Below are 13281 nucleotides of genomic sequence, written 5' to 3' on the forward strand. Positions count from 1 at the left end.
ATCTTAGCTCCCTGAACAGGAATCAAACCTGCACTCCCTGCATTGGAAGGTGAAGTCTTAATCACTGGATTGCCAGGCTAGTCCCCTTGTTTGTCCTTCTTTTTTTTTAAGTAGGTCCTGGTTGATTATTACAAAGTATTGGCTATATTCCCCATATTGTTCAGTACATCCATGTAGCCTATCTTGCACTCAATAGGCTATACCTCCCAATCCCTGACTCCTATACAGCCCCTCCCCCACATCCTCACTGGTAATCATTAGTTTGTTCTGTATATCTGTAAGCCTAAGAGGTTTGATATATGCTACATGGACACACAAGGGCCTTTTTTAAAAGACAAGACATGGTATTTGAACAAAAGTTCTTAGTTTACTGGTGTGATGAAAGCAAACATTCCACACTGAAGAACAGTACATGTGGGTATTTAGATCCACAAAAAACACATTCTATTCCTTTAGACTGAGAAGTTTAGATGTAAACAGAAGTGAAACTGATAGGAAAAGTATGAATTATTAATTTTTTCTAGGGAAAACTTGAAACACTGGTATAGGTTTTAACAAAAGCATAACCTGACATGAATGAAATAATTTAGAAATCAAATACTCTAGCTGATTAGCATTAATCCTTTATGATCCATTATCTCGATCTGCCATTTTTAAAACATCATCATGACAAACTACACAGGAGAGACTCAGAAAAGCCAAGAAACTCTTGACTAAACCTCCCTTGTCTCAGTTTCCTTATCTGTAATGTAAGAATGATAGAACTTCTCTCACAGGATTATTATAAGGGTTAAATTAGCTTATATAGAGAGAGAGTTTCATACAGTAAATGTAAAAAATGATGTTGAATTATTATTGTTCCTTTTTTTGATCAACTAAAGCCAAACACATACCATAAAGAAGCAACTTAATTCGTTATTGTGACTTTCTTATTTATATCATTGTTATGATACAGTACTTTATAAGACATGTAAAATGCTTTCAGACAAAATAAAACATAGCTTTAAAACATATTTCCACTAACCAATTCTGTGAAATGAAAGATACTTTTAAGTTAATCTAAGTAAGCTGAAGAGAACACCGAAAAATATCAGATAAATGCTAATAACATATTAATTCTTAAATGTACAGAGTAGAGCCAAGCTTACCGTGTTGATAATATTTCAATAAGTTCTTTTCTATTCTGTACCCGATGGTGGTTAGTTCTATACTTGGAATCATTGATCAGTTCAGGCAAATTCAAGATCTAAAAGGGAAAAATAATTTTAAAGTGTAAACCCACAAAATTTTTGTGTACCTGCCTCTGGGTACTAGAGTTCAGGGCCTACCACTCTATCCCCAAGACCATTCCTTGCCAGGCTTTATACCTCTTAACATGCATATTTATATAGGGAAGGATTCTAGGATAGGTTATACTGGTGATTGGGTTTGTCACCTTTAAGAAGTTTTTAACTACATTTAAGCAGGTATCTACATATAGGAACACAGGAAAAGTTCTCAGACCTTCATAATATCTTGTATCTATTTATGAGAAGATAGGAACGGAGCTATTAGATTCTCACAGTAAGTCTTGTCTAGAGGAAACTGGGCTATGGGTACAAAATTGGGTAAAACAGACCTAATTCCAAGAACAAATATCATAAGTGCATGTCTGCACTTACATCAAGCCCATGATCAACATACATCTTGTAGGTACATCCCCTTATTTGTTCCACATGTAAATAAAATAATATTATCTGTCCCAGTAGTCCTATCCAGGATGTTGTACAAGGTGCTAAAATCAAGGGGAGGCAAACACACTGACCTCAAATGCTCACCATTAAAACAATGTCAAATTAAAAGATATTCTTCCTATAGAATTGTCACTATTTTTCTTTAATATGACTCCCTGAAGGAATAACAAATAGAAATGCTTTCATATACTTCCTCTTTTGCTCCTCCTCAATAAAGAGAAAATCTATCTTGTAAGTCCCAGTGGACATCTTGCAATTTTAACAAGACCATAATGAAAGTACCAAGTGGATTTGGAATGGAAAAGAAGTTTTAAAAAGAATGTGTGGAGGCAGTGTTTGGCAGTTGTGTTGGAAAGTCAGAAGGAGCATTTACGGGCTGGGGCAGGCCATGTGGCCTACAGAAAGTTTCACTACCTCTATTAATGTATTTGGTTTAAATATAAACACTTAATGGTTTCATTTGTTTCCCACAGTTTAAATAAAATCAAGCCCTTAATCATCTTACAAAGGATAGAGAAGTGAAGAAGATTCCCTGAAGGAAAGAGAACATCTCAACAGCACAATTTCTCTTTCACATGTTCCACTTATTCATTTCCTTGAGGAATAATAAAGACAGCATTACTCTCCTGGATTTTAAAAAGTGACACTACATACAGTGCCCTTTCTAAAAATCTCCCGGTCACCATACCTGATCCCAGAATTGGCCTCAAGGCTTATCCAGGAATTAAGACCCACCCTCTTCTGCCAAGAGTGAATAAGTCATTTCAAGAAAAAGCAAGTGTCTTCACTAGCCCTCATGTTAAATTTATAAATGTGGTCTCACTCAGAATTTACTGTAAGTGTCATAAAAAAACTATTCAGTGTTTGCCCTCAATGGTAACTAGGATGCATTCATGTATCCTTCTTAAAATTTGACTTATTAGACTTCCTTTCTCTTTGATAGTTGATGTTAAATAGTGGGTAAAGTAATGATCCTTCTGTCCCACTTTGCTAGCATTCAGAACTTTCTAGAGAGACTGCTTCAGGTGCTGTAGTCATAACTGTGCTTTAGGAACTTGAAATAGAATGCTGCCTGGGACAAAATGAAACAATGCAAGTGAAAGTACTTGAAACAGTAAGCATTACATAAATGTGAACTACTCCAAATAGGTACTGTTTCTCCCCAAAGAAATAATAAAACATGTGTTTGTTCAAAACAGAAGGATGAGGGCTTTTCTGGTGGTCCAGTGGTTAAAGTTCTGTGCTTCCAAGGCAGGGGCTGTGGGTTCAATCCCTGTTTGGGGAACTAACATTCCACATGCCACATGTATGAGCAAAAATAATTTTTTTTAAATAAAATTTTTTAAAAAATTTTGAAAAGAAGGATGGGAAAAGGGGGGGATGGTAGGGGAGGTTATCTACTTAACTTTCGTTTCTCAAAGATAGTCTCATCAGATATAGAATTCTGCATTGACAGCTCTTTCCTTTCAGCTCTTTAAACATGCTGTGCAACTTCTCTCTAGGTTCTGACAAGAAATCTTGTCAAGACAAGAAATCTGACAAGAGTTTCTGACAAGAAATCTGCAATCAATCAAGTCACGTTCCCCGAAAGGTAATAGGTCAGTTTCTCCAGGTGCTTTCAAATGTTTCTTCTTTAGTTTTCAGCAGTAATATTTTTATGTGCTTGGGCATGGATTTATGTGGATTTCTCTTGTGGGACTTGCTGAAATTATTAAATGTATAGGTTTCTATCGTTCACTAAATTTGGGAAGTTTCCACCAATTGTTTTTTCAACTATTTTTTCAGTATGTTTTTTTCTTCCCTCCTCCTGGGACTACAATGACATAAATGTTAGACTTTTTTGTTATTGTCCCACAGATCCTGGAAATGTGTTCTTTCTTTTATTTTGGGGAAGGAACTTTTTTCCTCTCTGTTGTTCAGACTGAATAATTTCTATTGGGTTTACCAGGAAGTTTGTTCAGGTTTCAGGTATGGAAAAACCCGAATGAACTTTTTGGTCAACCCAATATTTATTCTTCTTTAAGTCCCTTGACTTTCTCCTCTGTTACCTCCATTGTGCTACTGCGCTCACCTAGTGAGGTATTTGTTCTTGTATTTGGTGATTATATTTTTCAGTTCTAAAATGTCTACTTGGTTCTTCTTCTTATCTTCTATTTCTGTGCCAGACATTTCTACTTCTCTAAATATTTATTTCAATAGTGTCTGTAATGCTTATTGGAGTATTTTTATAAATGCTGTTTTAAAATTTTCATGACTGCATTCCCACATCTGTGTCATCTTGGAAATGCCATTGTTTTTTCTCATGCAGGTTCTGGTTCTTCATAATCTGAGTAATCTGGAGTTGTATCCTGGATATTTTGAATATTATGTTACAAGCCTCTGGGTCTTGTTTAAATCCCAAAGAAAACACTTGTTTTATTGTTTTTAGCAAGAAGTTCTCCTGGTTAGATCCAGACCACAAGTCCTAACTTACCTTCTACTTGCTTTGGTTCTAGTGTTAGTTCAGTTTTCAAAGCCTTTGCAGTGCTTCTGAATCAGTCCCACCTGTGACCCACTAAATGCTCATCCTGCCACCTGAGAAGCTGTCTATTTGTTAACACAGTTCTCAACATCCCTGGTGTCCTGATTAAGATCAGATCAATGCATATACAACTCAGCAGTGAGCACAGGACTTCACAAACAACTTCACAGATCACTTTCTAAAGCTTTTCCACCTTGGCAACCTCTTTCCAGTTCCTCAGGGCTTCCCTCTGGTTACCCTACTCCTCAGCATAGTTCCAGGGCAGAGGCCAATCAGTGGGAGGACAGAGGAAAAATGCATCAAGGATTCACCCCTGCCTTTTGGAATCACAGCCCAGCAATAAATAGGAAAGGTCCCCTTCCTCAGAGTTCTGGCTCCTGCTCATCTGCTGCTGCCACTACAGGACTGCTTGGAGGCTGGGTTGTGAGGAAATGAGGAAGAGAGAAAAAATGTCTCCCTGACATTAGAGCTCACTTTCATGCTTGTTGCACCAGGAATAAGGGCATCACCTGGAAGTCAGCTCTGTCCCCCCATTCCCACATCCAGATTTCAGGCTGTGTTCATGTAAAGGAATAATCAGAGGGGAAAGCTGGTAAACCTACTGCCAGTTTAGAGCTATTTCAAAATTCTGGTATTCTTTACTAATTTTCCTGCTACTGATTACTTTTCAAAGGCCTCGTATAGATCTTCCATGCATTCTGTACAGGTTTTATCACTGTGTCAAGTGAATGAGACAGGGAGAAATGTGCTAACTCCATTCTACACACAACCAGAATCTGCATACTAATTAAGTCATACTAGAAAGGTCATTTATTAAGTTCATACTTTGAGCAAGGGACTGTACTGTCTCGCTTACCTAATCTCTTCTAGAACCCCCAAAGTTATATATTAGTGCAGTTACATGTCATAATCTTCATTTAATCATGAGGACACAGATGCTTAGCAAAAATGACCTTGCCAGAGATCACCTGACTGGTTTCAAGACTCACAGAATGCCCTAGAATTATAACATCCTCAGACCACCTGCTATAAAATCAACTATAGTGCTTATTAAAATTCAAGTTTCCTGTGCCCCACCTCACATACTTTGTCAAAATCTTTGGGGAAGGGGCTCAAGGAGATCTCCTATGCATGCAAAAGTTGAGAACCAATGATTATTGACTCCAACAAAAGAAACCTTCAGTCTATGTGACTTTTAAAAGGATGTCAGTGTATTTCAAATAGGAATACCCATTAGTGTTGGCATCAATCAGCTTAAAATAGCTTACATATGCTCACATTCCCTGCTCTTCTGTATCACGTTAAGGGCCATAAAATAGGATTTGTTATAAGCCAAGGTTCAGTTTATATACAGGAAATTTTCTGAACCCCAATCCCCTGAACCCAAGGCTCTTACTCCCCTCTAATCCCTGACAATAACAGCATTCTAATAGGGCCCTCCCCAAGAAGTATTAACCAACCAGTACATCAAATTCTCTTTTCAAAAGAGATCTGGCATAAGTAAATTCTACTCGTTCATTGCAAACAATATTGCCACATTTCTCCCCAGAGGTAGAGCTGCCCTATCTTTCATGATGAACCTTACTTGGCAAAAGAATAATTTTGATAGGGATCAAAATTGTCACCACATTGGATCCTCATATTCTATAAGGCCAGACTGAATTATAACACCCTCAGTAATAAAAAGAGTTGAATTAAAAAAAAAAAAAACTTAGAAAAACTCACTCAGTATAAATGGGATGGGGGAGAATCTTGAATCAAATAAAGAAAAGTGATTTTTTTCCCCTTAACAGAAAAGGTTTTTGGGACAAGTTTACATGTAAGGATATAATTATGAAGGTGAAAAAGTCAATCAGATTGCAATGTTTGCTCAAGATCCCTAGTAAATTATGTAGATAAAATAAAAATGCTATACACATAAAACTTTTCTTCTGAGGATCTCAAAGAGTTTTATAGATGCTGCCTTAATGGCTCATAACAGGGATTATCATTCCTACTCACATATGGTAAAAACAAGGTCAAGTATGCCATTCTCCAAGGCCCTCTCTGCTATTCTCTTTTTTAAAAAATGTGTCATAACACACCATAACAATAAGTCATATTTTAGTACTAAAACTTATGGTAAATATTCTGCTTTGAAATAAAAATCTTCTTCCAAAAAAAAGTTCTTATGGATATTTATGAGGAAGTTCAAAAGTTTCAAACTGATCAGCAGTAATGAATCAAAAATAAAAAGAATTCAGTGCAGTTATTTTCAACAGTGAAGAATATGTCAACCAGTAATTTCTACCCCCTCCCCATCCTGATTCTGGAGAGAGAAAACTCCAAAACATATGGCCCAGGAAAAAAAATCTGTCCTCGTTTATAGTGATGAACTGGCTTTTACATCTCTGCAGCCAGAGTACGCAAATGACTTCACAGGCAACAGCTTCCGTATGTTTTATATTTTTAACATTGACCATTCATAACAAAGGTTCTTTGATCCCAGATCAAATGTTTGAATCAATTTTCTCTACACTTACTCAGAGTCACCATTATAAAAGCTCTCCTATTTCCTACCTCCAACCCTTCCTGCAATAGGAACTATCTCCATTTGTCACCTTCTCTGTGATACTTCCCACCCCTTTGCTGTGGTTTTTAGCTGTGCTCGTTAACCTCTCATATGAAAGAGGCACAGTAATAAATAATTTTTGTACATAATAAGTTAACTGCAATAAATAAGACTCCTCCAGGGAATTCACAGCCATCTTTAATAAAACTAAAAGCTCACGGTAGTATGGTTAGTACAAATACAAAAACTTTCCCAACCAGAAAAAAAACCCTCAATAGGTAAGGCCTTTCCCTACATGTAAGAAAAATTAAAATTTACATATACATATAAACATATATATATATAAACTAGATTATCGCCTGGGATTAGAACTCTAAAAAGTGAACTGAAAACTAAAACCTTAAATAAAAACAAAAAACCAGAGATTGGATAAATAGTAAAAACATCAAATAAAAACATTATCTAAACAATGCTAAAAATTGAGAATATTTTCAACTTTACTGATTCCAAGACCTTTATTTTTATTTAGATCTTATGTAGGAGCAACATTTTTAACATGACAATTGCTAAAAAGTTAAAACATGAATTTTGTAGAAAGGTACTTATTAAACAAAGGCTACTTTGAAGAACATATTTTCTAGTGGTAAATACATTGATAGTAGATCAATTATATTCGGGGCTAATTAGATCTTGGAGATTAAAACAGATAAAGAAAGAAGAGAAAAAAATCCTGGTATTAAAAAGTCCTTTTTCAGTCCATATCCTAGCTATCATAAATAATGCTGCAATGAACACAGGGGTGCATGCATATTTTCAAGTTAGTGTTGTCATTTTCTTCAGATATATACCTATAAGTGAAATTGCTGGGTCATATGGTAGTTCTATTTTTAAATATTTTCCATAGGGGCGACACCAATTTACAATCCCATCCACAGTGCACAAAGGTTCCCTTTTCTCCACATCCTTACCAACATTTGTTTTTCTTTTTTTTTTTTTTTTTTATAATAGCCATTCTGGACAAGTGTGAGGTAAGATCTCGTGGTTTTAATTGGCATTTCCCTGATGAGTCAAGAAACTGAGCATCTTTTTTTTTTTTTTTACTTACTGCTACTGGTTTATTACAAAGGCCAAATGGAAGAGATCCACAGAGGTAGGAGAGTGCAGAGCTTCCATGCTCCACCACCCTCCCACCACCTTGATGTCTTTATCAGAAGCTCTCTGAACCTTACAGTTCAAGGGTTTACACAGAGCTCAGTCTCCCCAGTCCTCTCCCCTCTTACTGGAGGTTGGTAGGTGGGGCTGAAAGTTCCAACCCTCTGATCAGCTGGTCTTTTTGGTGACCAACCCATCCCATCTAGGGGCCCCATCCTAAGTAACCTCAGCAGAATAAACTCAGATGTGATTGAAAGGGGCTTATTATGAAAAACAAGGGACACTTTCAAAACTCAGGAATTTTTTAGGAATTCTGTGTAAGGAATTGGGGACAACAGCTAAGCATATTTTTGTATTTTACCACTTCATAGAAGTAGAAAGAACAAAGAAAAACCCACTTTTAGCCTGGCATACATGTAAGCAAGCATGCTTGGTTGTGTCCAACTCTTTGTGGCCTCATGGACTGTAGCACGCCAGGCTGCTCTGTCCATGGAATTTTCCAGGCAAGAATACTAGAGTGGTTTCCATTTCCTACTCCAGAGGATCTTTCCAACCCAGGGATCAAACCCTGTCTCCTGCACTGCCAGGTGGATCCTTTACCACTAAGCCATATAGTCTGTATTAGCACTATGGAATACTTTCAGGCTTTTTTGTGAATTTTGAGTACTATGTTTATATTAGTATTACAAACATTTTATGTTAATATTTATATTGAAAAATCTTATCACTATTACATTATGAGTATCACTCAGATCTCATCTTAAGGTTTTTTCTTCAAAAAAGACTTTCCCCTGACAATCCAGTCACTATTTTAACACAGTAGTCTATTTTAAGTCTCTGCATGGCACTTAATTAACCATGGATCATTTTGGAGTTTTATTTATTGTCTCTCTCCCACTGAGCATCTTTACATGTACCTATTAGCCATCTATACGTCTTCTTTAGAAAACGGTCTATTAAGAACTTCTGCCCATTTTTTAATTGGATTGTGTGATATTTTTTCCTATTGAGACATATAAATTCTTACCTATTTTGGATATTAACATCTTATCAGATATATGATTTACAAATATTTTCTCCCATTCAGTAGGTTGCATTTTCATTTCATTAATGATTTCCCTTGCTATACAGAATCTCTTTATGTTGATATAGTTCCACTTGTTTATTTTTGCTTTTGTTGCCTTTGCTTGGTTTCACTGATCTTTTCTATTGTCTTCTCACCCTATTTCTACTCTGCTTTTGTTCTTCCCTTCCTTCTACAAATTTTGGGCTTTGCTTATTCTTTTTCTAGTTCCTTGAGTTGTAAATATAGGTTGTTTCTTCAAGTTTTTTGTTATTTCTTGAGGTAGCCATTTTATCACTATTAACTTCCCTCTTAGAACTGCTTTCACTACACTCTATAAGTTTTGGTATGTTGTATTCCCATTTTCATTTGTCTCAAGGTATTTTTTCATAATTTGGGGTATATTTTGGGCTTCCCAGGTGGCGCTAGTGGTAAAGAATCTGCCTGCCAATGCAGGAGACACAAGAGACACACATTCAATCCCTGGGTCGGGAAGATCCCCTGCAGGAGGAAGTGGTAACCCACTCCAGTATTCTTGGAGAATCCCATGAACAGAGGAGCCTAGCAGGCTACAGTCCATAGGGTCACAAAGAGTTGGACCTGACTGAAGTGTGTTACGTGCACTGCTTTTTGGCTGTGCTGGGTCTCGGGTGCTGCATGAGCTTTGCTCTAGTTGTGGTGAGTGGGGGCTACTCTCCAGTTGCAGAGTGTAGGCTTCTCATTGCAGTGGCTTCTCTTGTTGCAGAGCATGGGCTCTAGGACACGCAGGCTTCAGTAGCTGCTGCACATGAGCTCAGTACTTGCAGCTCCTGGGCTCTAAAACACAGGCTCAGTAGTTATGGCACACAGGCTTAGTTGCTCCACAGCATGTGGGATCTTCCTGGATCAGGGATTGAACTGTGTCTCCTGCATTGGAAGGCAGATTCTTTATCAAAGAGCCACCAAGGAAGCCCTCAAGGTTTTGTTTTGTTTTCTCTTTTTATTTCTTCATTGATACCAGTCATTTTTATAGTAACATGTTGTTTAATCTCCACATATCTGTGATTTTCCAGTTGTCTTCTTGTAATTGGTTTCTAGTTTCATAGTATTGTGGTCATAAAAGATACCTAATATGATTTCAATATTTTTAAATGTATTAAGACTTGTTTTGTAACCTAACATATGATTTATTCTGGAATATGTTCCATGGGCACTTGAGAAAGAATGTGTATTCTATTGCTTTTGGATAGACTGTTCTCTATAAATCTGTTTAGTCAATCTGGTCTAATTTAAGACCAGTGGTTACTGACTGATTATCTGTCTGGATGATCTGTCCATTGAGGTGAGCAGAGTAGTGAAGTCTCCTATTACTGCTGTGCTGCTGTCTGGTTCTCCCTTTAGGTCTGTAAATATTTGCTTTATATATTTAGGTGTTCCCATGTGGCCTGGAGAATTCCATGGACTGTATAGTCCATGGGGTCGCAAAGAGTTGGACACAACTGAGCAACTTTCACTTTCACTTTTTCATGTTGGGTGCATAAGCATACAAATATTGCACATTCTTGTTGGATTGATCCCTTAATCAGTACGCAATGCCCTTCTTTGTCTCTTATCACAGTTTTTGTTTTAAAGTCTCTTTTGTTGGATGTAAGTATTGCTACCACAGCTTTGTTCTGGCTTCTATTTGCACTAAATATTTTTTTTACATACCTCCACTTTCAGTCTGTGTGTGTCCTTATACTTCAAGTGAGACTCTTGCAGGCCTTTTGTTTTTAATCAACTTATTTAGTCCATGTCTTTTGATGGTAAACTTAGTCCATTTACATTTAAAATAATTATTGATAGGTAGGTACTTAGTGCCATTTTGTTGTTTTCTGGTTATCTCCTAGTTCTTCTGTTCCTTTCTTCTTCTCAGAAAAAAAAAATCCTGGTGTTAAAAAACCCTTTTAAATGTCTTTTTTTCCCTTTTTGTTTGGACTGGTAGACAGGTCAGGTTTTAACATAATTTAAGCTACTATGATTCTTCACTTAAAAATAGTCATATACCTCAATTTTACAAAATAACAAAAAAACCCAGAGTGTTAAGTTGGACTCTGTTCATAACATTGTAAACATAAAAAGGGCATGCTTTAAGGTGCCAACACAGGGAGTCTTGAGTTTAGTATAGATTTCACAACACTCCTCTAGGCAAAATTTAATTTTCCTGGCTTTGTGCAAAATGAATTGTTGTATATATTATCTACCCATTCCAAATTAGTCCAAATATTACAGATTACCTTGCACACAGCTGCAAACTGTTGGTTATTTCCTGCTCCAACTACAAGATATCCATCCTTGGTTTTAAAAGCCTAAAATAAATAAATACATACATAAGTATATAATTTTATACATTGAGAATACCACAAAAGTAGCTTTAATTACTCAAAATTTATATATAAACCTTGTTCTAAAGTAATATTAATTAAATCAATATCAACTAATTAGTATATTTTTCTATTATATTTGTATAGCTGTTATTTGAGGTTCTCAAAGCAATTCCTGTCTCATCCATCAATTGTTATAACATTGGAGAAGGGAGGAAAAATGAGTAACTTAGAATAGTAAAGAAAATACTGGAGGTTTATTATAATCCATAATATTAAATTCTATATTCACTATGAAAGTGAAGTCACTCAGTTGTGTCCGACTCTTTGTGACCCCATGGACTGTAGCCTATCAGGCTCCTCTGTCCATGGGATTTTCCAGGCAAGAGTGCTGGAGTGGATTGCCATTTCCTTCACCAGAGGAACACTTCCCGACCCAGGAACTGAACCCAGGTCTCCCGCATGGCAGGCAGACGTTTTACCGTCTGAGCCACCGTGGATTACTGTTGAATATTCCCAGTTTTGTGTTTTATTTCCAATTTTCATGTAGGGCAAAGAGAATGATATAGCACATTGTTTTCTACAAAGTCTAAGAAGAATAGATGGGGAAAAAGAAGGAAATGAGGGAAAGGAGGAGAAAAGAAAGGAGAATGGGGTGGAAGGAAGATGAGTAATGGCACTATAGTTTGTCTTCGAAAATCTCAGATACAAACTTTTGGGTAATTTTCACTTCCTAGTGAGTGAAAAATGACAAATCTAGATCACTGGACCCCGTGTGGCTTTATGTACCTGAGAAAGTCTTTTCCTTTTAAGAGACATGTTCATTTGGGTAGCCAGATATATGTAAATAATTGATACTTCTCATAGTTCAAGCCCCTCTTAAGTACTTATCAGAACTCACTTCTACACACTGGATCAGTGATGATTAGGGGAACCAAACTTTACCCTCAGAAGGCCTTATTCCCATTTTCTCTGAGTAAATGAGTTTCTTTAGTTTCCTCTCTTTCTATGTAAAACTTGTTCTGCATCTTCACCTATTTTTTCTTCACTTACGCCCACCTCTGAGAAAGATAACATCTGTCTTTCCTGTCAGGGCTTATTCCTAGGCTAATGACCTTAGTACTACCTGTACTCACTCACATCCTTCAGAACCCTGCTCAATCATCTTTTATGTCTTCATTTCCACTGGATCTTTTTCTTCGGCCTACATAGAATCTAATGCTAATACTAAAAATATTAGAAACAAAATAAAATTGGTACTAGTACTGACATACCTCTCAAGCTTTCTTGAAATTGTTCCCTTCCTCCATCTCTAAATAATATAAAAATGCCACTTCTTCACCAACCACCACATTACAGTGCCCTTTGTCATCAGGATTCCTATCCTATCACTGAAACAATTCTTTCTTATACCACTCTATTAGTTGGTACCATCCCCTCCTTCAGGAAACTGTCTCATCTCTAGGCTCTGTCTGCATTTATCTCTAATCTCTCTGATGTTTTTCACATGCCACCCCCCCCCCCCCCACCGCCCTTTACAGGATTACCTTCTAAACCTCAACATTACTTAAACATCATCATTACTTAAGTATCTGTATTACTTGTTTCTTATGGTAGCCACTAGCCACATGTAAGTATTAAATTTAAATAAACTAAAATTAAATCAGCCAGTCACAAAAGAATACAAACTGTGATTCCACTTATAGGAGATGACCAAAATCAGCAAATCCATGGAAACTAGAAAGATTAGTGGATGTCTGGGGCTGAAGAAGTTTGGGAAATGTGAAGAGTGACTACACAAGTAACGGCTTTCTTATTGGAGCAATGAAAATATTCTAAAATTGATTATGGTAAAGGCTGTACAACTCTATGAATGTACTAAAAACCACTGAATTGTACAGTTTCAGTGGGTGAATTTT

The 13281-nt window shown here is 36.7% G+C and overlaps 1 protein-coding gene across 3 annotated transcripts in view; it reads right to left on the reverse strand.

Annotated features, from left to right (window-relative positions):
• The window catches only part of SUGCT (succinyl-CoA:glutarate-CoA transferase), a 762227-nt gene that overhangs the window by 474450 nt on the left and 274496 nt on the right, over positions 1-13281 (reverse strand). For all 3 annotated transcript variants that reach the window (XM_052638793.1, XM_052638791.1, XM_052638792.1), the window contains 2 exons: positions 11276-11347; positions 1149-1246 (listed from right to left, as the gene is read on the reverse strand). In XM_052638793.1, coding sequence (XP_052494753.1) covers positions 1149-1246; positions 11276-11347 — 170 coding nt within the window. The remainder of the gene's footprint in view (positions 1-1148; positions 1247-11275; positions 11348-13281) is intronic.

This window comes from Budorcas taxicolor, chromosome 4 (genome assembly GCF_023091745.1).
Source record: "Budorcas taxicolor isolate Tak-1 chromosome 4, Takin1.1, whole genome shotgun sequence".
NCBI classification, from domain to species: Eukaryota; Metazoa; Chordata; class Mammalia; order Artiodactyla; family Bovidae; genus Budorcas; species Budorcas taxicolor.